The sequence below is a fragment of the Peromyscus leucopus genome, chromosome 7, assembly GCF_004664715.2.
Source record: "Peromyscus leucopus breed LL Stock chromosome 7, UCI_PerLeu_2.1, whole genome shotgun sequence".
NCBI classification, from domain to species: domain Eukaryota; kingdom Metazoa; phylum Chordata; class Mammalia; order Rodentia; family Cricetidae; genus Peromyscus; species Peromyscus leucopus.
Genome location: NC_051069.1, coordinates 110,293,684 through 110,321,432, shown reverse-complemented (window position 1 = coordinate 110,321,432; position 27,749 = coordinate 110,293,684). Strand labels below are relative to the sequence as shown.

General features: G+C 53.5%; 1 protein-coding gene across 2 annotated transcripts in view; it reads right to left on the bottom strand.

Annotated features, from left to right (window-relative positions):
- Positions 1–8,165: 8,165 nt before the first annotated feature.
- Positions 8,166–27,749, bottom strand: part of Vipr1 (vasoactive intestinal peptide receptor 1) — a 31,507-nt gene continuing 11,923 nt past the window's right edge. Inside the window, exons 3-13 of one of the 2 annotated variants that reach the window (XM_028890443.2) lie at positions 24,225–24,332; positions 22,151–22,257; positions 21,381–21,487; positions 20,865–20,997; positions 16,540–16,693; positions 16,018–16,078; positions 15,746–15,812; positions 15,358–15,452; positions 12,734–12,860; positions 12,491–12,532; positions 8,166–11,910 (exon numbers count right to left, since the gene is read on the bottom strand). In XM_028890443.2, coding sequence (XP_028746276.1) covers positions 11,719–11,910; positions 12,491–12,532; positions 12,734–12,860; positions 15,358–15,452; positions 15,746–15,812; positions 16,018–16,078; positions 16,540–16,693; positions 20,865–20,997; positions 21,381–21,487; positions 22,151–22,257; positions 24,225–24,332 — 1,193 coding nt within the window. In that variant the 3' untranslated portion in view covers positions 8,166–11,718. The remainder of the gene's footprint in view (positions 11,911–12,490; positions 12,533–12,733; positions 12,861–15,357; positions 15,453–15,745; positions 15,813–16,017; positions 16,079–16,539; positions 16,694–20,864; positions 20,998–21,380; positions 21,488–22,150; positions 22,258–24,224; positions 24,333–27,749) is intronic. The other variant, XM_028890444.2, reaches the window with a different exon arrangement.

Below are 27,749 nucleotides of genomic sequence, written 5' to 3'. Positions count from 1 at the left end.
AGCTTGCTCAGAGAGCATCTCTGATGGTCAGAGCAGCAATGTTTTGGTCTCCCGAATGGAATGATGCTGCAAACGGCTAGGTTCCATGATGGTAGTTTTAGTCATTGGCGGGTGTCTGCCGAAGTCCGTTTGCAGTTTCAGTATGACTCCAGCTGTCCTCAGAGTGTCAGTTCAGGGTGAAGATGCTTCATACATATAAGCTAGGTAAATTTTGTTTACATTTTTGATAACTTGGGTTCCATATACTTTTGGAATATTTAAATATATTTTGGATATAAATTGAAGCTCATTTAGAACAAAGGCAAACTTAGACTGAGGAAATGCTAAGGAAATCCGAGTTTATTTAATTTACAGAGACCTTTTATGGTGATGGGACTGTTATGGTGGGATACAGATGTGGTTTATATCTATTTTCAGGGTCTAGCCGAAGGTCTCTGAATTAATAACCAATATTACTGGGTCATAAGCACATGGGCGTGAGCAGCCGTGAGAGCGTCGGGGTGAGTGGGAAATGCTGGGGCTCAGAGGTCCTTGACAGAACTAGGGAGCGGCTTCTGTCATCAGATGCTGCGTGGCAGCTGAGTGCCTGTCATGGCGGCCTTGCTGGAGACGTGGTCTTGTGAACCTCCTGGAGAGGACTCCCCTGAGCATCTCGGTTAGACCAAGGACCTCACTGTTCTGTGGACAGGCGTTAAGTAGGCATCAGCGCAGTAAAGCTTTGTGTGACTGACATGCGCATTGCAAAGCTGCAGAGGTGTGCTTCTGAATCAGCCCCCTGTGTCTCCAGTGTGGGTGTCTGGTGGCACTCAGGAAGCCATGTTGGGGTTCACCCCTCTGACTTCTTCTTGGAAGAGTGCACCTGCCGCTGTGTGGGCTGACCTGTATGGTTCCATAGTTGGTAAATCCTGTATTGATCGTTTTTAAAGGAGAAAGCCATCCCCAGAGTTACTAGGAGTAGGGCAGACAGGAGTGTAAGGTTAGCGCTCTTTTGTTTGGATGTCCCCAGTACCGTGTGTCGGTGAGCCACCAGGTGTCATTTTAGGAGAGAGCGTCTGTGACTCAGAACTGGGTTAGGAAAGTACTGCCATTGTGATTTTGTTTCCTTAGAGAATTTTCTGTTTTTAGTCAAATCTATAATGTCTGGGTTTGAATTCATGATGGGAACATCCTTGGGCATGAATTTCAACCTTGTGCCTTTGTTGATGTCACACCTATGTGATTTTGTATATACTGTGCAGGCAAATGCTCACTCTTCTGAGAGACTTTTGAAGTGGCCAAAGAAGAAGCCAGAGGGAGGAGAAAATTCTTTTAATTCAAAGCACACACTCAAAAAAAAATTTTAAGTAAGTTAAAAAAGATCAGCCTAAAAACGTATTGTTTTCCTCGTAAGCCTGCGTGGTATTGTGTTGCCTGTGTCGGAGAGACCACACACTCGAGGGCCTGAGCCTGTGGTTGTCAGTTCACAGGGGTAACGAAGCGGTCCCTGAGGGTGAGCCCTGGCTAGAGACACTTCGTAGATGCTAGTGAGGGTGTTATCCACACTTGGCTGACACAGCTTGTGAGTTATCATCTAGACAGGGTTCCAGACTGTCATAAATGGAAGGAAAAGGTGTCCTCGAGGGAAACAGAAAACAGAGAACCTTTAACCGGAATCTAGCCAAGAGCCTCACCTCCCTGGAGGAAGGGACCGGTGACAGGAAAGGCGCTCCAGGGAAACCCCAGGCTTTGGGCTGACTTGTTCAAGCCTAAATGGTGGTAGCCCCCATGGGATTTTTGATGCCAGGAAGTTGGTCCACGGCAGGAGTGCTCCTCTGTCCACCGTGCACTGGCTGCTGCTCTGGCATCTTCAGATGAGCGGTTAGGTGGTGCTGCCCAGCTGGCTCACATGAAACGGTGTTGAGACAGCCTCCGGAGCTTTCCGGTCAGATGCTCACAGCCTTGGCCTTCTGCAAGTGCCGTGTCTCTGCTGGTGTCTGGGTGGGAGTGGCCCAGCAGAAAGCACATGATTTGGGTTGCTTTTCCCCAGTGATCCTTATCTTGACGGGGACTGTACCTGACTTTCCTTTTTCTAGGTGGAGACAGCTAGGGTCAAGTTTCCTCTCAGTCCCAGATGCCTCACTGACTCATGGCTGTGGTTCTTGCTGTCCATGAACCCTGTTGACATGCATTGTGGGCTTTTTCCTTGACCCCCCTTTCTTTCCTAGCCGCCGTGAATTCCCTCTCCCCTGCCTGCTTCCACTCTGCCTCCTACATTCCTGTCTCCAGATAGAGGCACAGGCTGGAGTCTGTGGAGAGACCGGAATCATGACGGAAAGGGAGCCGGCTTTGCAGTCTCACCCTCTGCCCCACCGTGGCTCAGCACTCAGGAGAAACAACTCTTTGGCTGTCATCCCTGATGGGGGCTAGGGCAATAGCCAGCAGACCCACGAATGTGGCTGTTTGGAGCATAGGAAACAGGGTGCGAGGGCCGAGCTTCTGTCCACACCTATGCTGTGCTGATCCTTGAAGAAGCCGCCTGCTCATTGTAATACCAACAAAGCCCCTTCAATCTCTTCTACATGTTTGACAATGAATGACACATGAGAGAGCCCGGGCATGGTCAGGAGAGCACACACACGAGAGCCCGGGCATGGTCAGGATGCTCAGGTCTGGGGCCGTTCTGCCTGTGTGCTGTGAGAGCCAAGAATGGTGGAGGAAGGAAGAGAAACCAGGTGTGCCCTGGAGAGATGAAGTAAGGGAAGGGTCTCACAGGTCAGCCGCCCCAGTGGCCTGGAGACTTCCGCTCAGTCCTGGACACAGTGGAAGTTCCTGCCTGCCGTCCTCAGCGTCTTCACCTGCAAGAGGACAGGAACACCAGTTTGCAATCCTTGTATGCTCCTGTGAGAATTGCAGGTGGCCACAGGGTGGATTGTCATAGAGAAGGAGAAGGGTTGTGAGATCGCTGGGTGTGTGCAGCGGGCAGCAGACCTCACCTGTGTTCAAGCATTCACAGGGTGGCATTTTCTACTGCTGCAGATGAAGGCTCCATGCCTTCATTCCAGAAAGGAAGTGGCTCCTTTCTCCCTTACCTGTCTGGGTTTTGTGTATGGATCGTCATCATCACTAGACCTGCTTTAGGATCCAGGAATCTGGTCTGTAGACTGATCAGACTTGAGTGTCTGTCTCCAGTCTCGACCAGGGGAGCCCCTCTCCGCCCACTCACCCACCCAGAAGCAGTACTGTCACTCATGTGTCTCTGGGGACAGCTGTGGAAGGGGCGTACTCTTCACATCTGGTAATAGCGGGCTGGGGGAATGCCTGCCCACGGGAAGTGATGGGCAGGGCTGTGGCCCACAGTTGCCTTAAATTAAACCCATTCTTTCTTCCCTTTGACCCAGGTCTGCTGCGCTATGTGTAACCTTTAACCCTTAACCTTGATATGATCCTTAATTGCTTCAGAAACGTTATCTAATGAATACTTTGTATGACTCAGCTCCCTAGGATTTGATTTGGCTTAGTGGGTTTTTCTAAGAACATAAAAAAATGAGGCTAATTTAAGCAAAACCATTTATTCCACATACTCATCCCCAGGGTTTGGTGCCCATATTATAAGCTACTTTCAATTGATAACAAAGATCTATTTTGAGTACATGATGGGCACATTTTAACTTTCACATACTGGTAAACTGAAACTTGTGACAATGTACTGATGTTGTACAGCTGTTTATATACCGTGTATATTAAAACGACATGAGGTGGCTTCAGAATTTTGTGGAGAATAAATCTAAAGTGTTTACCAATGCGTGCGCGCGTGCACAAGCAGTTATGAATCGGGCTCTACCTTACTGTTCTGAGGTGGTCTGCGAGCCGCCTCGCAGGTGGGAGAAGCGACATCTGGTCTGAACAGGTCTGAGGACTTCAGTACAGGTCTCTAAACAAAGTAGCAGGGGTAGAACTGCTCTCTGGGCTGGGCAGCCTGCAGGTTCTGGAGCTCCACCCTGCTGTGTCCCACAGGCCCCTCAGCTCTGGGCTTCTGTGAGTGGCCACCAGGAGGCGCAGCAGCCAGCCACATCGCCTCCTCCCAACTTGGGGACACTATCCTTTGTCAGCCGCTGCTTTGGAACAAAATCCCCAGGAAGGGGTTTGACGCAGCCTCTGGACCAGCCTCCCGAGCCGTTAGGAGTGTGCGTTCCCAGCATCCCTCCTTTGTCCTGAGTCCCAGCCATTGGAGGCCAAGCCACTTTCCAAAATATGCATTTGAGTTGCTGGATTTTGGTATTTGAAAGTAGACAAGTCCTGTTGCTTAGGTGTGGAAGCTGAGCCCTGGTCTAGAGAGCCAGTCAGAGAACATCCCAAGGATCTGTCCCCTGGCCTGGAAAGGGAGGGCTGTCCCCATCTGGTAGTACTCAAAAATAATAGCAGCCTTGGACCGTGGAGATGCTTCTTCTGTGCCAGGAGGACTGGGGGCGGGGAGGGGGGGGCCGGAAGGCTGGGCTGATGAGTCTCTGCCTTTCCCTTGAGTCCTACCCTTGCAGGGGGCCTGATTACAGCTGCCAACCATGCTTGCCCAGCACCAGAGGAGGAAAGACTAAGGAGAAGGGCCTGGCAGAGCTGTGAACCAGGTCTCGGACGGAGGGTCAGATGGACGGACAAGGCGAAGTGTGTGGAGTTTGCTGAGCACCAAAGAGAAGACCTTCTGATCTGAGGGGGAAGATACTTTACTTAAAGTCATAGGCACAACTATTAAAAAGATTGGCAGGTTTGGGACTGGAGAGACAGTTCAGCAGTTCGGGGCACTGGCTGCTCTTCCAGAGGACCTGGGTTTGGTTACCAGCATTCACATGGCAGCTCACAGTTGGCTCTAACTCCAGTTCCAGGGAATCTGATGCCTTCTGGCCTCTGCAGGCACCAGGCATGCATGCGGTGCACAAACATGCATGCACAGAAAATCCCCACAGATATGAAAATAAGTAAGTACACATTTTAAAAAAGAGCTTGATGACAAGAGATCCTGGGAAAAGTGAAAAGAATGGGAGGGCTTGGTCACAGAGCTGGAGGCCGTAATGATTGGCATGGGAGCAAATTGTGTGGATGGGCAAGAAATGGCAACCCTGATATAAAAAACAAAAACCTGAAGACAAGGTCTGAAAGGCTCATGAGTAAGCAACAGAAGAGATGACCGTTAGAACCGTGGGCACACATTAAAATAACAGGGAGACACTGCCTTGTGGGGAGGGCTGGGGTGTGGCTGAGTCGGTAGAGAGAATGACTAGTACTTATGAGGCCCCATGTTCAATCCCCAACACCACATAAGCCAGGTGTGGTGGCTCAAGACTGTGGTCCCAGCACTCAGGAATGGGAGGCAGGAGGATCAGAAGTTCAAGGTAATGCTTGGTATATAGGGGGTTCAAGGCCAGCTACATGAGACCCTGTCAAAACAATGGAAAGAGGGTCCATGGCTGCTTCTGGGACCAGGGAGGAGCCAAAGCAGAGGCCAGCGGCTGGAGTGGTAAGGGTGTGTTTCTGGGGCCCACGGGGGATGGGGAAAGGGGGAGCAGAATGAGAGGGAGAAGAAGCAGTGGGCACCAGTCTGACCCCCGAGGGACTGTCCTCCCCAGATCCAGGCCGCCTGAGGTAGTTTCCTGGCGAGGCTTTCCCACAGGAGGCGCTCTGCTGAAAGGCTCTCGTGAGGACGAGGAACAGCTGAGGAACAGATGCAGGAGACAGAGGTGCCCTACAGCCAGCCTTCCCTCCCACCCCAGAAATAGCCTGAGCCCAGAGTGTGCGCCTGGGGAAGTGAAGCCAGGGTGGTGGGGGGTTGGTGAAGCAGACCGGGACCACCCTGGCCCTGGGGGCTTGTTCCAGGCGTATTTCCAAGGCCCCAGGGATCCGCACAAGGGCCAGAGGCAGGGGACGTGGGGCCAGTCAGAGTGAACTTTCTCACGGGACCGTCCAGCAGGCCTCACAAAGGCCGGGAGCTCACTGTCCTGGAGGTGTGCAGGCCGAGGGGCTGGGTGCAGGCGGACCTCAGAACACGCTGTCCCCATATCACAGGCATTGTCTTGTCTCATCCTGGTATCTGAGAGGACGTCTGTTTGTCTCCCAGAGCGCTGCCTGTTGTGTCCATCCTCGGGTGAACCAGACGCCAGCCACAGGAAACAGCCCATGCCAGCTCCCGTTTGAAGAGTAAATATTAGTCTTTTCAAGAGCTGCCCGTTCTCTGTCACTTGGCACAGAGGACGTTGAGTTGGGCGGCGGGGGTGGGGGGACCTCTTGGTCTACATATACTAATGGAGTCTGTGGCCCTCAGTTGTTCATGCAAGGGAGGGCTCCAGAAAGAGCCTTTTCCTAGGAGCTGTACCCGAGTGCCTGTGAAGACCACTCTGAGACCCCAAGCCCTACCTTACCCCCACCTCTTTCCCCAGACATGGTTCAGGCTGCTTCTACTGAGGAAGGGGACTGGAGAGTCTGACTTGATGTTGAGGTTATCTGGGCCCCAGTTCTGAATTACGTGACCGTGAAACCCGCTGCTTATCAGGAAGGGGAAGAGCCTGCCCGTATCTTGCATTAGTGCCTAGGGAAGGCCTTGGGAGGACCCTGCCTGGCCACAGAGTCCTGACTCTGTCCTCTGTGATCATGCCCGGGGGGGTCCTAGCCTCACCCCACCCTCAGTGGGGAGCAAATGTAACGGTTGTTCTTCGTGGCAACGGCCGTATTTGGAATACAAGCCTGTGAGGACACTTCCGGAAAGGCTTACCTAAGATGGGGAGTCCACCCTGAATGTGGGTGTCTCCATCCCATGGGCTGGGGTCTCAGGCCGAGTAAAAAGGAGAAAGCGTATTGAACACCGGTGTTCATCTCTCTCTGTTTCCTGACTGGGGGACACCTGCTTTGTCTCCTGCTGCACTGAACGCTTCCTTCTGTGACCTCCCCGCCATGATGGACTGTGTCCCCTCATGCCGTGAGCCAGTACGGTAACGAGGAGACAGTTAAGAAGCCGGGCGGTGGTGCACGCCTTTAATCCCAACACTTGGGAGGCAGAGCCAGGCGGATCTCGGTGAGTTCGAGGCCAGCCTGGTCTACAGAGTGAGTACTCTGCCAAATGAATGTGAAATGACAATGTGAAAGCATCAGAGAGCTGGGATTCGAACCCCCGACTCCTGCAAGCCACTGCTCTCTTCTGTCCCAGGGAGAGCTGGAGAAAAGGCCTTCCATCCCCAGAGGAGGTACTGTAGAACAGCTGGGCAGGGAAGGGATGAGAACTGATAAAAGAGGAGTGTGGCCCCCACTTGCTGCTGACACAGGGGCCCCGTCTCAGTGCCTCCCCCAATTCCTAGGCAGCCTCCAGGGACACATGAAGCTACAGATTGAATAGAAGAGGATTTGAGTGAAGGTGAGGGAAGCCAGGGCAAGAACTCAGGCGGGAACCTGGAGGCAGGAACTGAAACAGAGACCACGGGGAATGATGCTTACTGGCTTGTTCCCTGTGTCTGCGCAGCAAGCCTCCGTATATAACCAGGCCCACCTGCCCAGGGTGGCACTGTCCACAGTAGGCTAGACCCTCCCCCATCAGTTAACAATCAAGGCAATGCCCCACAGGCATACATGCCTGTAGGCCAGTCTGACGGAGGCAGTTCCTCAATTGAACCTCCCAGGTGTCTCTAGTTTGTGTCAAGTTGAATCCCTTCTCTTGATATTCATGATCCTTCCTGTCCCGTGTGGAGGCTGGGGCATTGACAAGATGGCCTCATGACCTATCTTCCTCATCCTTGGGATCTGCAGAAGGTAAGTCCTACATGAATTACGTTTCCCGATGAGGCATATCCTTCGTTCCCACGGATGGGCTTCTGAGGACAGGGCACCTAGGACATTGACAGGCACCCTACGGACCGTGGCTGAGAAGAAAAGCCAACGCACTGAGGAGAGCAGTGGGAACACTGGGCTCTACGCTGACAAGAGCTGCTGGGTTAGCCGGGGCTGTCACAGCTCTCCCGCATCACCCTGGCGAAGTCCTGTGTGGAAACACAGAGGACAGCCTGGAGCTCTTCAGTGCTTCTCCCACTGTGGCTTCCTGGAACTCAGGGATGCTGGACTCCTGGGACTGAGACAAGGACTAGGGTGACAGGAGGGAGGAGGTTGCTGAGAGGATGGGATCTAAGCAGGTAAAGAAAACAGCAGCCCAGGAATCAAAGTAAATAATATTTTAATGCAGTATTTTAAAATATCAAAATTAATGCAAAAATACAAGATGAACAATATATCAAGACAGAATCAGGATTGCTGGCTGGTGGACGCTTCTCATGTCTCCAGGTAGGGCACACCCAAACGATCCCATCTTTGACAATATATAGACTATCTGAGGCACGGCTATGGGATTTGAGGGCTGGGTTCAACACCATCCTCTACAGTGACTTCCCTTCTCTGGATTTTGGTTGTGTGGAGGCTGGGACATTGCCAAGATGGCCTCCTGACGCATCCCTCTGGCCTGCTGAGGTTACTCTGTCCCTTTTCCTGGGAGTCTGTGTCTTCAGAGTCATAGACTCCGGGCTATTAATAGCTTGGCCATCCTGGCTGGGGCAGGGTGTTTAATGACTGCCAGCTGTGGTCCCGCTCCTTCCCCTTCCCCCAGAGAGATAAGAGCTGTTCCTGTTCCCACATGGGGGGAGGGAAGCTCGCCACTGCTGCTTAAAACAAGACCTTGCATGGCAGCTAGGGTGGAGGGGTTGAGTCAGAGTCCTCACCCACTGTGCCCAGCATGCCCGTGGGAGTGCTGGGGACTTACCCTTCCACTCACTGTTTCTTCCAAGGCGCTGCCTTGGTCTTCCCACCTTCTGTCCCTTTATGTCATATTTCCAGTAGCCTTAGAGGGTCTCTCCTCAGACACCCTGCAGACATTACAGTCAACACGTGCCACACCAGGCCATTGTCTCCCCAACCGATCGCCTCACTTTGCTGTTGATGGCCTAGCATCCTTTCCAGACATACACCCTGGGTCCTTCTCCGCATCAAGCCCCCACCATCTCTCCACCTCATCTGACAGACCTGCTCTTTGTCTCTACTGGCAAGCACCCCAACATCGACTCAGCTGGATTCAGGTGTCCCTGACACCTAAACACGTTTCCTTGGGATCCTAAGGCCTCTCATATCCCTCAAACACCTCAGTGACGTTCTGTAGCAGGTAACCCAGCCGCCTCGGACAGGCTGTGTCCCAGAGTGGGAAGACTACCAGCAATCAGGCCTTTCCCAGAGAGCGGATGGAGTCTCTCTGGGTTCAGATGGTATGGCTCCCTGTCCTTACCCACCTGAATTAACTGGCCTTTGTCCTTGGAGACTGTGGGTAGTTTTAAGGAGCCACCAGCGTCTGGGTTTCATTAGGTTCTTTTGGGTCAAGGCAGGACTCACTTGGGCCAGTGGTTTGATCTGAGGGGAGGTGTGGAGCTGGCCTGGGTATGATCCTCACCACACCCTCGATCTTACTCTTGGGAGCTCAGAACAGAGGCCTGTTTCTGTGTCAGTTGCCTGCCTGTGAGAGACCTTGACTATTAAGCTCTAAGGTGGACAAAGTTGGTAAAGTCTTTGAAGTGTCCACCAGATGGCGCTAGAGATGAGTTGGCCTGGTTTGACAGGTCCCTGGCAGGACCGGAGAGCGACCTGGGTATTGGCAGAGGAAGAAGGGACTGGGCTAGCCCTGCCTGGAGTCACCCCTGCCCACGGCTGTCACTGACCCAGGATATCGGCACACGTTTTCTTAGCTCCTCAACCAAGGCTTCCAGCCTCTCTCTATCCCAGAACACCCTCCACTGGGCATCTCGCCTTCTTGGAGCAGTGCCCCAACTCTGCCCTTCCTGTCTTGAACACATCTTGAGTCTTACTTTTACTCACTCTTTATCCTCTTGGGTGGCAACTGCACACCTCCCAGGGCTCCATGATTTACCCCACGCCACAAGACAGTACTGCTGGGGAGATTTAGGGCCCATTCATTTAGGCATGGGGTCCCTTCTGGCCTTCACATACCTCAGGAGGTATTTCTGACATGTCCTGGATGGTACTGAGTGGCAGCAGCCTTTGAAGGGGCCTTGCAGGTGTATCTGAGCCTCTGCTAGCCCATCCCGGCCTCTGCACCAGCCTGGCATCCATGTCTGGCTTGTCCAGCAAGACAACGCCACATGTTTACAAAGTGGAACCACAGACATGCGTTTACAAACCCTCGGGAGCTACATCTCTCTGACCAGCTGATGTCACCTGCTTTGCCACACTGCTACATCTAAACCTTTCCGTTAGTCACACAGCCTCCCCTCGCTGACTTGCGCTGGGACATCTGCCCTGATCTAATCCTCTTGGTTGGCTCCTAGGCAACAGTGACCTGGTTGTAGGAATCTGTTTGCTGTGTTTTCAGGAACGAGTGTGAAACCTTGCTGTTTCTGACTGTTCTATTGGCTGTTTTGAGTTGGTCCGATGCAGAATCAGTCTCCTTCCAGCTGGATTTAGGGGGTGAGGGTCACAAAGGAGCTGGTTACAACCTCTTCACACCCAGGTGTGAGTCAAAGGCTCTGGGGGATAAGTCCTCACCTGGAAATGTAGGGCTGTCCAAAGCTAGAAGGGTGGTAACTCCATCTCTCATTGGAAAAGTGGGTGGCACACTTGCTTAGAGGATGCAGGAGACCCACACCAGCCAGGGGAACTAAGCCTGTTAGAGCCAATATTTATTGTAATACAAGGTGCAGTTCTGAGGGGACCTGCTGAAACCAGCTTGGGTTAGAAGCTGTGTGGCTGCAAGGGTAGAGGGAGGCATAAGCTGCCTTGACCCCCCTCCCCCCATCTTTAATGTCAATGACACACTCTGTCACTCTCTAAGGAGGCACAGCAACTGGGGGATGAGGGTAATATCTCTGGTAATACAACTCCAAGAGAATCCAGCAGGTCACAATATGTAAAAAGGTAGTCTTTATGTTGGCATTAGTGACAGGAAAAGATACTTGTTCTGAGACTCAGTTTCCTATTTGTGACCTCAGGATCAAGGGGCCTGCGTGTTCATGTCTCTGGCCCTTGCTGTGGCAATGGCGTGTAGACGAGCACCCAGGTGGGGGCTCACTATTGCTTTGGTTGTGCATAAGGCTGGTGTGATTGGTCCTGCAGACGAAGCCCCTTGGTGGGCACTGGCTGGGGCTGTCTGCTCCCTTCCCAAAGGTAGGTCCCTGAGCTCCCAGGTCTGAGAACAGACCGACACTGGGACAATTCCTTCCTGAGCGAGGATCACAACACAGCTGTGGTCCCCAAACTGAAACTCCAGCTCACAACCATATCTGCCTGAGGTAGAGGAACTCACCCACGGGAGGAGCGGGCAGATAAGAACAGGGGAGAGGAGCGCATCCTCAGAGAGGAGTCTCACTGGCAACGCTTGACCCAAAGCGACTTGAGGGCCACAGTGGAATTCTAGGCACGAACAGGGCAGAACCATTTTGCCCAAAGCTTTGAGGACCGGCGGTTGCTCTCCAGGAGGTGTATGCTGATTTTGTGCGCGTGACTGGCAGAGGAGCCTTTGGAGGCGGAGTCTGATGCTGGTTCCTCTCCGCGTCTTCCAGGGTTGGACCTCCCTGCTCTCCAGCTTCCATGGACCCGGTCCTGGCTGCAGCAAAGGAATGTGTCGAGACCAAAGGTTGGAGTCAGCGGCGCTGCTGCAGACCTCTGCTCCCGGTGCCGGCATGGGGAGGTGTGAAGGGGCCGGGCGGCCTCTGGCGGTCAGACTAGGGAGACCTCGGCTTGGAAGCTGGAGGAGCGGCGCGCGCTGGGACTGACGCGGGTCAGCATGGACACCTGCGTGCTGCACGTGGCACCGTTGCTGCCTCCCCACGGGTGCTGCGATTTGGAGCTCCAGCCCAGGACGCCCTGCAGATGCCAACGCCGCCACTTCCGGCGCAGCTCCGCCTGCACCTAGGGTGCAAAGGGTGGTTAGGCCCCATACTGTGGAGTTCCAGGGCAGCCTTGTTAAGCTAGCCTTGGATGTTCCCTAGCTTACATTGAGAGGTGTGGATGTTATCCCGAGAGAGGAGCAGAGTTGGGACAGGGTTGAGCGTCAGGGAGAGAGGAAAGGTGGGATGATCATGGGCACTAAATGTAGTACAGGGAGGCCGAGGGGTGCTGCCTGGAGAGTGTACCCCGATTCTTCATCCAGGCACCCACTTGAGTGCAGTTTTATGGCGGCAACCGCACCTTTCCTTGATGACTTCCCCCCATTTCAGCCCACACCCGCCTAGCTGGAAGTAGTCTGCACCTCGGATGCACACAGGAACCTGGCTCCTAACCCCACCCAGGGGATGTAAGTGCAGGCTGTGTCCCCACAGCGTATCTTAAAGTGAGGCCCTAGGCAACTAGGGTGCTACAGGCTCCTGAGAACTACTCTTGAGAGAGGCAGGCTTTGATCTATCCTTGCTCTCAAAGATCCCAACAAGGTTTGTAGACCCTGAGCCCTGGAGTTCTGGCCCCGGGCCACCAACATCTGGGAGGTGCTTACCTCGCCATTGAGGAAACAATAGAGGATGGCCACCACAAAACCCTGAGAAGGAAGGGGACGGGAGAGGTGAGGCAAGACCCCAGGCACTCGCAGCCCCACCCAACCCATCCCTGGTTCCCCACAGTCCCTTCAGTCCCCTGGTTAAGGGAGATACTGAACACAGAGTAGGCGTTTAACCAGCACTTATGACAAGTCCAGAGCCCACGGCAACCCCAGATGAGTTCCCTAATCCCACATTCATACCTGGAAAGACCCCACAACAAGTTCGAAGACCATTTTCACCTCGGCTTTGAAGTTGTCAGGGAAGAAGGCAAACATGACGTAGTGGACTCCAAACAGGGGGATCAGCAGAAGCGTGGACTTGGCCAGCCTCCTGGGGACACGTGGAGATGGGTGTGGTATACCAGATGACCAGACTGTGTGAGGATGAACAGTGGTTCTTCTACCCCCACGTTATGCCCACATCTATTCCTGTCCCCTGTCTGTCAATGTTTCTGCTTCCTTGTCCCCTGCCTCCTTGCCTGGGGGAAGCACATGAGAGAATTAAACTCCCTCCATGCTCTCTCTTCTGGAGGAAGCTCACTGAGAATGTAGTTGTAAGAGGCAAGATTTCCCAGTCTCCCTCCTCCTGATCAGTCTCCCCTGCCTAAAGAGTGAGGGTAAATGCATGCCCAACATAGCCATATGAGAGATGCTGTCTCCTCGGAAGTGCTTTGGGTACATCCACGGACACTAGCTCCTTTTGGGAATGAGAACTCTGAGGAATGGAGTCTTCCCAGCCCAAAGGCGGATCCCAGGTGCCCCAGGTGCAGGAGGGCGATGAGCACTCAGCTTTATACCTGGTCATCAGGAATAAGGGCAGACTTGTGGCCCCTGCTCCTCTGCTGTGCCCGTCTCTGGGAGTTGCCTATTCCCCGATCCTGCATGCCTCCTCCACTCACCACAGCAGTACAGTCCTGCTCCCAAGAACTAGCTTCTCTTTCTGCCACCCCGGTGCCAGCAGGGCCAGCATTCCCTCTAGACACTCATCTGTCCCTCCACTGTGCACACTCAGCCCACCTGACAGTTGGTCCAGGGGGGAGGGATGTGGGTGGGATGGGGTGCCCCTGTCTCTCCTGCCTTAGTCCTGGGACCCCACCCCAAGCTCTGTGCAGATGCACCCTGGTCCTTCCCCTCCTTGTTGGGTCTGGCTCCCAGCCACACCTCTCTGGCCATGAACCCATCCCACATTCGGAGGCTGACAGATGGAGGCTTTCTTTAAATTGAAGAGTGGGAACTGCCAGCCCCTCCTTAGGAATTGCCAGCTCCAGCTCCCCCTTCTGCTGTGACAGCTGTTCCTTTCCCTTTCCCCCACATAGACCTGGCCATGGTCAGTTTGGGTTCTGTCCCCAATATTAGCCCACTGCAGCTGGACTTTTGGAAAACAAGGCTGCTGAGGTAAAGGACACCAGTGTGTGCAGGACGGCAGTGGGCAAGCCCCATAAGTTTCCTTCTGGAAAGGAGAGCGATGTTCTGCCCACACAGCCTGCTGAGTACAGAATGCTGTCACACCAGGAATGGGAGGAAGCCTCAGTCTCAGGCCTGACAGTTGCAGGGTTCCAGAATAGAATCCCAAATCCAGCAGCTCGTGACTCTAGCAGGGAGTCTTCCAAGCACGCTGAGATTCCCCTAACAGGGGCCAGTCTAAGGACACCTAGGATCCCAGGACTGGATGGCCCTTGTGGGACTTCCAGGCTCCTCTGGCCTGCATGGTGGTCCTCCGTTCTTCATTGCCACGGTAAAATGAAGGTCCTGTGGGCCTCTGCACAGGTGCCCTGGTCATGTTTTGTGTTTCTTTTCCTTCCTGTCAGCTCCGATTCCCTTAGGAACTTGCTGATCTCCCCAGCACCCAGCACAGGGAATGGACTTCCTCTTTCCAAACGATGAACTCAATGTCTGTCCCACGGACACTGTGGCTCTCTGTGATGGTTAACACCAACTGTCATCTTAACAGAATTTAGAATCATGGAGGAGACAAACCTTTGGGCGTGTCTGGGAGGGGCTTTCGAGATGGAGTTGAGGTGGGAAGACCCACCCCGGCACCATTCCATGGCTGGGGTCCCAGACTGAATGAAAAGGGGAAGTGGGCTGAGTGCCAGTGTTCATCTCTCTGTTTCAAGACTGTGGATGCCATGTGACCAGCGCCTACACTCTGTAGCCACATCTCTGCCATGATGGACGGCACACTGGACTATGAGCTAAAATAGACCTTTCCTTCCTGGAATTGCTTGTCAGGTACTTTGTTACAGCCATAAGGAAAGTAAACACCTCTTCTCTTCCTGCCCATAGACCCCAAACCTTGGAGGGTGAGGAGGTGTGCATCAGTCTTTTGTTCAAAGTGGGGAGCATTTTACAGGGGACTCTGAGTGTGGCATGGGCTGATGCTTGGAGACCTCTTGGCTGTTGCCTGGTATGAGATCTGAAAGTACGATTATTATCAATGGGGAGTATGGAACATGGCTGCCTCATGGTGGAATGGGAGCTCCCTGGAGCATCACCTGCTGGAATCTAATGTATCCCCTTTCTCCACCAGGTACAGGTCAGGGACTGAGCACAGCTCAGTGTGAAGAAGGCACAGGTTTTTCATCCCCATCAAGCTCCCTGGGGGGCAGTAGGTTTGGGCTTCAAGGACACTGGGTGAGTATGAAAGCAGCAGATGTGGGGTGCAGAGGGAGGGCTGCCTGGTGACAGGCAGTGGCTGCTGCTGAGCCTGGCCATGGATAAGAGTAATGTCTGGTTTGGAGTAATTCTAGAGGTGTGTGGTGAGGTGTAGCGGATAATCCAAGGCTCCAGGATGGAAGTTTGGAGCTGGCGTGCTGGGTTCACACTTACGAGTATGGCTTCTGTCATTCTTCCCAATGTCGGGTGGCCGTAGTTTCTGAACCAGGATTCGGATGATGCAAATAAACAAGATGAAGTTCACCTATTGAATGAGGGACCCCCAATGTTGGTCACTTAGAGCAGGCTAGGGGTGGGTTGTCTTCCCCAGTGTTCTGCCATCCCTCCATAGTACCTCTTAGCAGCTCCTCCCTTTGGAGAAAATCATCTGGGGACTCTCCTGAGGACCTGGCCTCCAACTTACCTGGTCTAGAGGGAGAGCTGGAAGCATGGGAAGGTGATGGGAACCTGAGGTTCCTTCCTGACCTAAACACTCATTTCCTGTGTGTTCTGTGGTTAGTTGTCTACTCTGGGATCAGTGGGAAGAGGAGGGCTTACCAAGATGGAGGTGAGGATGGGGGCCTTTATGATCCACCACAGTGAGGAGTGGATGGTGTCCCAGCACCTGAAGAGAGAGAGCACAGAGGTTTGGGAGGAGAAGTCCTCAGCTTGAAAGTCAGCCCTCCCCCAGAGTCTGCTACCCCCACATCTCCCTCCAGCCTCTTGCTTTGGACCTGGTGCTGTGGTTTGTCTGGGCAAGTGTCATCATTCCCAGGGACTCTGCCCCCAAATGGCAGCAGCCAGAGGGAGAGGATGGGACAATGACTCACCCAAAGTCTTCAAAATGGATCCTGACAATGGTCCATACCATGATGAATACACTGGGCACCCCTGTGAGGGCCAAAGAAGAACGGAAGGAAGGAAACAGGCAGAGAACACAGGGAGAGTTTGGAGAAGGAACCAGAGAGAGGGAGGGAGAGAAAAGGGTGGGCGTTTAGGGCTTCTGCCTACGGCGGCACAGGTTGTTCACCGTGTCAAGACCTCCCAGAGTTACCGCGGCTGTATGTCGGAGGGGCTGTGACCGCTTAGACAGTTTTTTTTTCTTTTCTGATTTTAAGCCCTTATAGATTAGCAGTGGCCCTTCATGTCAGGATCAGAAGTGGGAAATGGATGTTTTTGTTCGGGCTCTGTGCCACAGAGCAGCTGTGGGGGGCTAGGAGGTGGGCTACCCCAAGGTCACACATTCTGGGGACATCCATCACTATTGGTGGAGCACCTCATAAGCAGGCTAGGGTCGCACCCTCCCACCACCCAGTGACCCTCCCAGCCCGGCCCCCTCCCTGGTACCATACCCCAGCCGATGAGTATGTACCCCCAGAAGTACTTCCGTTCGGAGAAGAAGGAGACGGCCAGCAGGGTGTGTAGGTAGAGGCCCTCCACCAGCAGCCAGAAGAAGTTGGCCATGATACAATACTGGAAGAAGACCACAGCTGCCTTGCAGCCGACCTGCGGGGAGGAGCGAAGGGAGGTTCAGGGGTGGCGGGTCCCTCACTGCCCAACCTCTGCTTGTGGGGACAGACACACTGCATCTCTGTCAGCTCCCAATCAGGCTCTTGAGACGTACACAGTGGGTTTTTCTGCGATCTTGACTTTATATCCTTGGGCACTTTGGGCCAAGATGGTAATTCAAATTATCCATCTGTCAATGTATCTTCTGTACTTCTGGCTACAGATCCCAGTGACTCTGGGCATGTCCAGTCCTCAGTCTGTGGCTGGCTGCATGTGGCTGGGAATAGCCATGGATGCAGTCCAACACAAAATGGTAAACTTGTTTAAAATGTTAGGAGATTTTTTTCTGGTCATATTTTTTGGTATCTGAATTTCAAGATTCTCCAGCATGAGCTTATCAGTAACAACATGGTCTCACAATGTCAGAAAGTTGGACAAAAGGTGCAGACATACTTCTTGTCTGTCTATACACCTGTTCATTTACCCGTCCACTGGAAATCTGTCTATTTGTGTATGCACATTATGCATGCTTGAGTGTATTTTCAGTCAATCTCACACTATAACCAGGCTGGCCTAGAACTCACTATGTATCCCTGGTTGCCTTCCAGTTCACAGCTAGCATACCTCAGTCTTCTGCGCACTGGGGTTATAGGTGTGAGCCATCATGCCTGGCCATTTATCCATTTATTGACCTCCCAACTCATGACAACTTAGCCATCTATTCATCTACCATCCAGACATCCATTCATAACTGTTTGTCTGCTAAACAACCCACCCGCTCCCCCGTCTCCTCACCCGCTCCCCCGTCTCCTCACCCGCTCCTAGCCGTCTCTCTGTTCACTCCCTGCAGCTGGCTCTCCACTCACTGGCTCTCCATTTGTTAACCACTGCACCCATTCAGTACCCTTTGCTTTCTGAGCCAGCCCAGGACTCACGCAGCCCTGTCTTCTTTCCTCTCTCCTTTGTTCTCTGCCCACTCAGCCCTCCATACACCTCTTTACCCTCCCCAGAGCCAGCCCATTGCCCCTGCTCCCTGTCCTCCAGTGAGGATTGGGGGAGATGGAACCCTGAGGGCAAATTCTTGCTGGAGACTTCAGGAGCTCCCCGACCATAAGGTGTGAGCTGAGGCGTTGGAGGGGTCCCAGAGACCGAGCAGTGGGCGCTGACAGGAGGGTAGAACAGGGTACTGGCTAGTTTTCTGTCAAAATGACACAAGCTGTCTGTTCCTTGGGAAGAGGGAACCTCAACTGATAAAGTGTCCCCACCAGTGTGAGTAAGGCTGTGGGACAGGGTCTTGATGGATGATGGATGTGGGAGGGCCCAGCTCCCAGTGGTACCATCCTTGGCAGGTGGTCAAGGGACTACAGGAAGGCATGCTGAGCAAGCCATGAGGAGCAAACAGTAAGCAGTGCTCCTGCATGGCCTCTGCCGTCATCTGCCTTCCCTTCGTGACCAGCTGTAAGAGGAAGTCAGCCCTTTCCTCTCCAAGCTGCCTTTGGTCACGGTGTTTATCACAGCACAGAAACCTGACAGGAGAGGAAGGGAGGCAGAGGTAAGGGGAAGAAGGGGAGTGAGGATCTTCCTTCTGGGAGCCATCAGAACTGGCAGAGATGGCCCAGGAGGGAGGGACAACAGGAGATCCAGAGAGACATGGAGCAGGGTGATCAAGGGACTCTGGGTGGCTTAGTTGACATGATGGGAATGAAGACTCCTGGGCCTCTGTCTTCTCTCAAAACCCCTCGCTCATTTCATAGCTTCAAGCACCCTCCCAGAGCAGCCATTTATTTCCATCCCCTACACACAGAGCCTGGCCCGCCTGCCTTCTCTTCCAGGCCCCTGGCTGTGTGGCATCCTCCTGGAGCACCCGCCCCCCCATGACTGGAAAGTCCTTTCCTGGGTCACAGTCTAGTCTCTCCAGCTGCAGGCCTGCCTTGCCGGCCTTACAGGACTACTCCACAGAACCACTCACGGTCCCAGACTGAATAAACAGGAGGAAGTGAGCTGAGCATCAGCGTCCATCGCTCTCTGCTTCCTGCTGTGGATGCCATGTGACCAGCGCTCACACTCCTGCCTCCGTGGCTTCCCTGCCATGTCACACTGCACCCTCACAGCCTGAGCAAACCAACCTTTCTTTCCTTACATTGCATCTGTCAGGCATTTTGTCATAGCAATGAAAAAATAACAAATACAGAGGCATACTCTCCAGTGCCTGGCAATGAATTCCTCAGAGGTTCCCTGAATCTCCTGACCCCAGGAAAGCCTAGGACTGGGCTGATGGAGGCAGTCAGCAAGAGCAGGCAGAGAGGGACACCAATGTGGGCACCAGCACCTCGGCTGTAGAGAGCAGAGGGTTGAGCTGGAAGCAATATGGGGAGGGCTTGCAGAGATGGGGAAACTGAGGCAGGGAGTTGCTGAAGTCAGAACAGAAACTAGGGATGAGGCAGGATGGGGGCCTGACTATGAGGTGTGGGGGGCTCTGGGTCCTGACTATGATGTGTGGGGGCTCTGGGTCCTGACTATGAGGTGTGGGGGGATCTGGGTCCTGACTATGAGGTGTGGGGGGCTCTGGGTCCTGACTATGAGGTGTGTGTGTGTGGGGGGGCTCTGGGTCCTGACTATGAGGTGTGGGGGGATCTGGGTCCTGACTATGAGGTGTGTGTGTGGGGCTCTGGGTCCTGACTATGAGGTGTGGGGGGGCTCTGGGTCCTGACTATGAGGTGTGTTGGGATCTGGGTCCTGACTATGAGGTGTGTGTGTGGGGCTCTGGGTCCTGACTATGAGGTGTGGGGGGGCTCTGGGTCCTGACTATGAGGTGTGGGGGGGGGCTCTGGGTCCTGACTATGAGGTGTGGGGGGGCTCTGGGTCCTGACTATGAGGTGTGGGGGCTCTGGGTCCTGACTATGAGGTGTGGGGGGCTCTGGGTCCTGACTATGAGGTGTGGGGGGCTCTGGGTCCTGACTATGAGGTGTGGGGGGATCTGGGTCCTGACTATGAGGTGTGGGAGGTTCTGGGTCCTGACTATGAGGTGGGGGGCTCTGGGTCCTGACTATGAGGTGTGGGGGGCTCTGGGTCCTGACTATGAGGTGTGTTGGGGGATCTGGGTCCTGACTATGAGGTGGGGGGGTCTGGGTCTGACTATGAGGTGTGGGGGGCTCTGGGTCCTGACTATGAGGTGTGGGGGGATCTGGGTCCTGACTATGAGGTACTGAGGTGTGGGGGCTCTGGTCCTGACTATGAGTGACTATGAGGTGTGGGGGTCTGGTCCTGACTATGAGGTGTGGGCTCTGGGTTGACTATGAGGTGGGGTCTGCCTGACCTGGGTCTGGTCCTGACTATGAGGTGTGGGGGGATCTGGGTCCTGACTATGAGGTGTGGGTCCTGACTATGAGGGTGGGGGGCTCTGGGTCCTGACTATGAGGTGGGGCTCTGGTCCTGGAGGTGTGGGGGCTGGGTCCTGACTATGAGGTGTGGGGCTCTGGCCTGACTCTGGTCCTGACTATGAGTGTGGGCTCTGGGTCCTGACTATGAGGTGTGGGGGTATCTGGGTCCTGACTATGAGGTGTGTGGGGGGCTCTGGGTCATGACTACAGGTGTGGGTGGATCTGGGTCCTGACTATGAGGTGTGGGGGGGGGCTCTGGGTCATGACTACGAGGTGTGGGGGGCTCTGGGTCATGACTATGAGGTGTGGGGGGCTCTGGGCCCTGACTATGACGTGCCCACGTGCATTTCTTATTAGCAGAGTTAATTTCTTTTTTTTTTTTTTGGTTTTTCGAGACAAGGTTTCTCTGAATAGCTTTGCGCCTTTCCTGGAGCTGACTTGGTAGGCCAGGCTGGCCTCGAACTCACAGAGATCCGCCTGGCTCTGCCTCCCGAGTGCTGGGATTAAAGGCGTGCGCCACCAACGCCCGGCCACAGTTAATTTCTTATTAACAGATATGTGAACTTTCAGATGGCCCAGCAACCAACGGTTGCTGCTGCTGAGAAGGGAGAGGGATTGGAGGAGTGGTCAGGGTGTGTGTGGTTCTGTCCTTAAGGAGAGAGGAGAGAGATTGGAGGAGAGAAGGAGAAGGAGAGAAGGAGCAGAGAAGAAGAAAGAGGAGGAAGATGAGAAGCGTGAGCATGAGGAGGATGTGGAGCAGGGGTGTGGGCAGTAAGGTGGGTCCTCACCGAGCCCTCAGAGCAGTGGTCCATCTCTCCTCTGTTGAAGAGGGCCAGGTCCTTGATGAAGACAGCAGTGGCCCTCAGGATGAAGGACATAAAGAGATGCATGTGGATGTAGTTTCGGGTACAGTGCAGCTTCCTGCAAGGGGCAGAAACATCTAGAATGTGGAAGGGGCCTTGGACTACCTCACCCTGATTGGCATGGTGCCATGCTTTAGGCAAGGTGGTGGGAAGATCTGTGGCCTCCATGTTACAGGCCTTGCCTCCAAGGTGACAACCCTAGTCCCCAACCTCCTGGGCATCAAGAGTATTTTGGCAGGCCCTCCCTCAGGTGCCCCGTATACAGGAAAGGGGACAAGACTGCTCTGGAGGTCACACCTTGGCCACTTGCTGTTGAGACCGTCCTGGCAGAAGCAAGGGCAGGGGCTGTGAGCCGTCTGAGGGCGACGTGGCAACAGAGGGCCACACTGGGGCGCCACCAAAAAGAGACATTTCATGTTGGCTGCTGGGGCTGGGCCTCACCTGAACAGGCTCAAGACGGCCATGGCAACCAGGAGGCTGACGAGGGACAGGCTGTAGCCGATGGTGTAGCCAGTCTTCACGGCACTGTAGAACTCGGTCTGCTGCTGCTGGGGGAGGTAGGCAAGGATCTTGGGTAGCAGTCGGGGGACCTCAGCTTGGGACTGGGGACGAGCTGGCTATTGCTCTCCTGGTACTCCTGCCTCACGTAAGGAAGACACGTGCTCAGGGCTCCCAAGAGCAGCTGAGTGGTGCCCACTACACTCTGGTTTTCATAGACACATGGACACTGTGCCCAGAGGTGATCGGGGTAAATGGGTCCTTCTTTCTGCTGTGTATGTTGGATATCAGTGTGGCAAAGAGTGGAACTTCCAACTCCCACTTGTCAATCACTCATTTTTTTTTTAAATAGAATTCTGAGAGTCTACCTTTATAGCGCAGGCTAGCCTCAAACTCATGATCTTTTGGCCCCAGCCTCTCAAGTGCTGGGATCGCAGACGTAGAGATGTAAATCAGCTTGAGGGTTAGCCCAGGCTAGCCTCAAACTCATGATCTTTTCACTCCAGCCTCCCAAGTGCTGGGATTGCAGATGTAGAGGCAGACCAGCTTGGGGGTTCTATTTCAGTTCTGGCTGCTCTGAGGACAGCTCCCCTTGGGTGTGATCCTCATGAAAGGCCTGTGTGTACCCTGTTGGGGGAGTCAGGGGACGGGCCTCGGGAGTGCAAGCTTGAGGAAAGTGGACCTCGGTGTACAGAGGCACAAGACCCCCTCACCTCATCCAGACTCGATGTGTTGTCATCCAGTCCACAGGCAATGTAGTAGGAGCCCGACTCCAGTTGTGACCAGCCTTCTTCAGTGCAGCTACGGCTGATGTTATGTCCTGGAAGCAGGTGACAGGGAGAGATGCAGAGTCTAGAGCCAGGAGGCAGGGCAGAAGACCCAGAACTCGCTCTCCCCAGCTCCCAGACCCAGACCCTTGGGGTTCCCCTAGGGTGAGATGTTCCGGCAGAGAAGCTGCCTGAAGACAGGCTCAGAACAGACGTTGCTGTGACTCCATTTTACAAAACAGAATTTGGCCCCTTTTTTTAGTGCAAACACAGAGAGAGGCAGGAGGACTCTGGTGTGTGTACATCGTCCCTCCTGTGCAGCGCCAATTGGAAGGCACAGACCGAGGAGTGATTCAGTCATGCCAACAGACAAGAATCATGCTCTACACTTACCAGAGCACATTAAGAACATGTAGACCCGTGGAGATATTAAGACCATATCAGAAGAACCAGGCAAGAAATTTTCAAACACACCAGACCAATAAAAGGTTCAAGAAACCCCCTCATTTGAACCCCACAAAGAGCAGGACACCTAACGCTAGGCTTGCCCCACCAACCTGTTATCTGAACACCCAGTGTGTGTGCCAAGGGACAGAGAATGCCTCATTGTCCCTGAGGCTGCAACTCAACCTTTCCCCACTGCTTGGCATGGCCCACTTGAATTTTTATTCACCTGTCTATTCGTCTACTGTCTGTCTATCCATCTGTACCTAGTCCTATGTCTTGCCTCAGTGGTCCTGTACAGACTGGGCACTCTGGGCTCTCACCCCCAGCAGCCCGCCAACTGGGATCTTAGTAACTTATCTAACCACCTGATTTTTTCCCATCTCTGTCAGCTCTGCCCTTAATGTTGGGGTTGCAGATGCACCCCACATGTCTGTGTTTACAAGGGTGCCAGGGATCTGAACTCATAGGGATCTTCATGCTTGCACAGCAGGAGTTTTCCCATGGAGTTATACCTCCAGTCCTCCTGCAGGTATTTTACTCAGCCAGAGTAGACTTCCTTCTAACCCTCCGGTTTTTATCTTCCGTAAGAACCAAGACTCTTTGTAGGGGGCATGCTTTCCTTACTCCTGTTACCCTAAAGGACAGGAGTGGGGGTTGGCATCACCCTTTATCCAAACTTACAAATGCTCCCCTTGGGGTTGAAGGCCAACTGATCTCACCCTTTCATCCACACTCTCTCCTGTATATCCAGTCACTAGCCATAGTCTCCCATTCCCTCCCTCAGCTTCAGAACTGGGTCCGCTGAGTACTGCTGCATAGACTTCACAAGGTCTTCACAAGCTCAAATCTTCATATTCATGTGCACTCTGAGGTGAGGTCTGCGGCTAAGGAAGGGCTAGCTTGTTCACATCCCCTCAGGTCCTCATCTGAGCAGAGCATCACTTGCGTCCCCACATCCTCCTCCCTCCCAGAACCTCTGCCCATTTACTGTACATTTGCTTATTGTTTCACTTAAAGGTGTCTCCAGCTAGCACCATGACTCCCAGAGGGCAGGCAGGTGACAGTCTCCAAAGTCCCTTCCCACTGTGTAGCACGGAGCTCAGAGTGACGGGAGGTATCTCATCTACTGGCTGAATGTGGGCTGGAGGTCTTAAGGGGGCCTCTTCCCTTTTTGTCTAACATGAATGTTTGATCAAATAGAACATGACAAGGTATGTAAGCAAAGCTGTGTGGCGGTTTCCTAGGGCCCCAAAGGTCATCTGTTCCAGGCTGTGACAGACTGAGTCATAACCAAGACAACAAGAACATGGGAGGCATAACTCAATCAGACCTGCCAGTCAATCAGTTATCAATTGCTGAGCAAATATTTAGTGAGCCCTTCCCACACGCTTATCTCCGTGTGAAGAGCTAATCAAATCCCACAAGCCCTCTCAATGCCATCCTTGGTCGTGAAGCCCCCAGGATCCGCTAGACCCTTGGACAGTTTTCTCACTTCCTTAAGTGGCAAAGACCCCAAGCTGACACCATTCACAACATGTGGCCCAGCTTCTGGCCTTCAGCCCACAGCTCGTACCATGAATAGGAGAGAAGAGCTGAAAGATGAGTGGGCAGTCCAGCACCACCACCTGGCCCAGAGGGGTGGGCGGCCAGCAGGTGAGGTTGTCCCACATCTTGCTGCAGCCTGTGGGGTGAAAGCAGAGGACACGTGTCAACAAATGGGCACAGTGACCACTCTCCCTCTCCTTTCCTTAGAGGGGCTTGTCAGAGTGGAGGCCATGCCTGCCCAGGCTGCAGAGGTCCTGTTCTGATGGAAAGAAAAGAGGACCCTCTCTCCATATGGGACGGAGCTTCCCTACATGGCATCAAATAGTTATTTATTCTAGACAGGGTCTTGTATAGCCCAGGCTGGCCCTGAGGAAGACCTTGAACGTCTGGTCCTCCTGTCTCTACCTCTGGAGTGTTGCTGGAATGACAGGTGTGTGCCACCATGTCCAGTTTATATGATGCTGGGGATCGAACCTAGGGCTTGTTGTGCGTGCTAACTGCCAATTGAGCTACATCTCCATTTGACAGACGAGCACCAGAGATGCCAGGCAGGTAGCTAGCTGGTTCTGCCCAATGGCAAACTGTCTCTCATTCTGGATGAGTTACTGGACATGTGTATAGGTGTCAGTCTTCTTGAATGACAAGAGCTGAGGCTTTGGCATCCAAATACTCAGAACAGTGGCTTTAACTCTGTGGAGTGTTCTGGGAAAGCCGTCCCTGAGAAAAGGGAGCAAAACCTGTTTTCATTTTGTTCTGAACTTTAATGGGAGTTGGTCAAAGTGTGAGAAGGTCATGTCACCTTCTGTAGTGCTCGCCTGTGGTATCTGAGTCAGTGACGGCACAGCTGTACACTCCAATCCGCGTTTATAGCGCTCTCGTTCCCAGAGCTTATATTTATAGGCACAACCTTCAGACTGTCTCCTTTATCTTTTACTGCTATCACGCCTGCACATGCATACGGCATTTGATTATAAATCACTCTCCTTTCTGTTTTTTTCTTTTATAGCGAGTCGTATATGTTTCTAGCAGCACAATGAGTGGCCTTCATTTTTATGGTTTGTAAGAAAACAGACATTTAGATTTCAAAATCTTACATTACCAAATTACCAGCAGCAGTTTCAAGCAATTCAGCCCCACAGTTTGAGCCTGCCTTCTCGACACAAACAAGGCTATTAATCCACATTCAAAAGAGCAAGATCCATCTCAAGAGGCTCTGTTAGAAACCATCATTGTTTAAAAACACAAGTATGCATCTTCTTTCTGAGCTTTGTTTTATAATAGTAAAGGCAGCACTGGAGATGTTTCCAGAAGATGCTGGGTACTGGGAAGCACACTGACAGCACTTCTTCACAGAGCTTGCAGAGCATTGCAGCCTGGCTGGTGAGGATGCTGAGGGGCGTTTCCAGGGGGTCTACAAAACTGGGTGTCCCTGAGGAAAGACGACTCCTCGGGACCCCTCTCCTGGAGCAGGCTGCCTCTTGCAATGCTGCCAGCCCCACCGATTTGCTAAGGAAACCCAACCCCAGAGTCAAAGTCAACGCCAGCTGGGCCAAGCCCAGACCAGCCCAGGTCCGAAGGTTCACAAGTTCTCAAGAAGGGGGCCTGGGAAGAGGACGTGGAGGGGTGCATCCACTTGGGGGAAGAGCCTCCGGACTCTCAGTGCTGTGGTCATGTGGCAGCTAAGGAGGGGAGTGGGGTGCGTGGGGAGGGGGGACAGGACCCCTGGTGCTGTAGCAGTGTGGCTGGACCTGCAGCCAAGGCTAAGGAAGTCACCCAGAGTGCATCCTCTCTTCCTGTGCTCCTGCCACTTTATCATGTCCCTCATCTATCCTGAGTCCCATGGTTGGCTTTGGCCGATGGTCCGTCTTCTGCTCCTAGGAGGACGTAGAGCAGCTCCTCAGGCTGGGAAAATCTGCTCATGATTTATGACCTGTTTCAATTAACATCAGCCAGCTCTAGGTTTGGAATGTCCCAACATTGTTTCAGTCTCTAAATAAGCAGCTTATATAACCGGTCCATTTCACAGATGAGGAAATGGAGGCAAGGTGGCAGGATGAGGTGTGGCCGAGCCTCGGGCTTGCCTATTCACACATTCCTCTCCTGGTTTACAGGGCTTGGTAGCATTTCTCTGGGAAATTGGCCGCTGCTGGACTTTATGTACCCTTGCTGACAGTGCTGGGCACACCCTGTTTTGCAGGCCAGCTATTGTGTCTGGGTCTCTGCCAGACCTCGAGCTTTCAGAGTTGCCAGTCAGGGCTGGAGTGGGGGGGGGGCGGGGGTTCAGCTTCACCAGAGGTGGGACAGAATTGAAGGGCACTGGGTGTGCCCTGTGGGGACTCTGCATTTCGCCTCAGAGAAGTGCAGCATGGCCAAGGCCATGCTGTGAACTGGACCCAGATCAGCAAGAAGACCCTGAGGAAGAGAGGCCTGCAGGTGTGCGGGCTGGGGAGCCCCTTGCAGGGGGCACCTCAGGGGTGGGTGACTTGCTGGGGCAGCTGCGCTGGGAAGCAAGGAGGAATGACAGTCATGAAATGCTTGGTTTGTAGAAATGACTGTGTCCAGGAGATTTCCCCATGTGCCCATGCAGGGCTAAGACCCCAATAGGAAAACCAAGAGGCTGAGATGATGGATAGAGAGGCAGGCAGGCACAAAGCCCCCAGGAAGTCAATTTTATGTAATTTCCTATACATAATGACACACACTTACATGTACTTCCAGACACACTGACCACAGACACACATGCAAACATACATGAATGGTCATCGGAAGGCCACCAAGTGAGCAGACGCAGACAGACACAATGCACAAACTGACCCCACACGGATGCACTCACACACGGACACTCGGAAGCAGGCAGAGTGGTATACTGGAGAACCAAGCACAGCCTTAGGTAGACGTGAGCCAGGGGTGCCCACTTGTGCCCACTTGTGCCCATGTGAACATGCACAGAGCCTCAACAGCAGTCAGGGCAGACCCGAAATCTGCAGATCTATGCCTGCCTTCTTCGGGATCCCAGTCTCCTTGTTGCGTACAGGGCGTTGGCACTCCACAGGCACCCTGTGCCAGCAGTGACCTCACTGGGCTCATGAGGGTGGCCAGTCCCCTCTGGGGACAAGTCTGGAGAGGAGGTGCAGTGGAGCTCAGGGCCTGGAGTCGGGGCTTCTTGGGTTTGCCCCATGCTCTTGAGGCCTGCTGAGACGAGTCTGTAGCTTGGCAGCACAGGGTGAGGCATACAGACAGTAGGCAGGCTAAGTCTCGTCACCCACTGACCCAGGCCTCAGTCTCAGGGTCACAGGAGTCAGGGGGCCATTCTGCCATAAAGTGTGGCTCAGGCCAGGCCCATCTGTGAGAATACACAGACACACACACCCATGAGCACAGGAGGCCTTTGCACCAGGGTTAAGGAGGGACCCAAAAAGGTTACATAACAGCCTCAGAATGGTGTCGGCAGCCAGGAGCCAGCAAGCTGGACAGGTGCTCCCTGCTCCCATTATGTAACCATAAACAGCCTGGAGAGATGACCCAGGATGGAGGCCCAGCTGCCTTCCCGCCT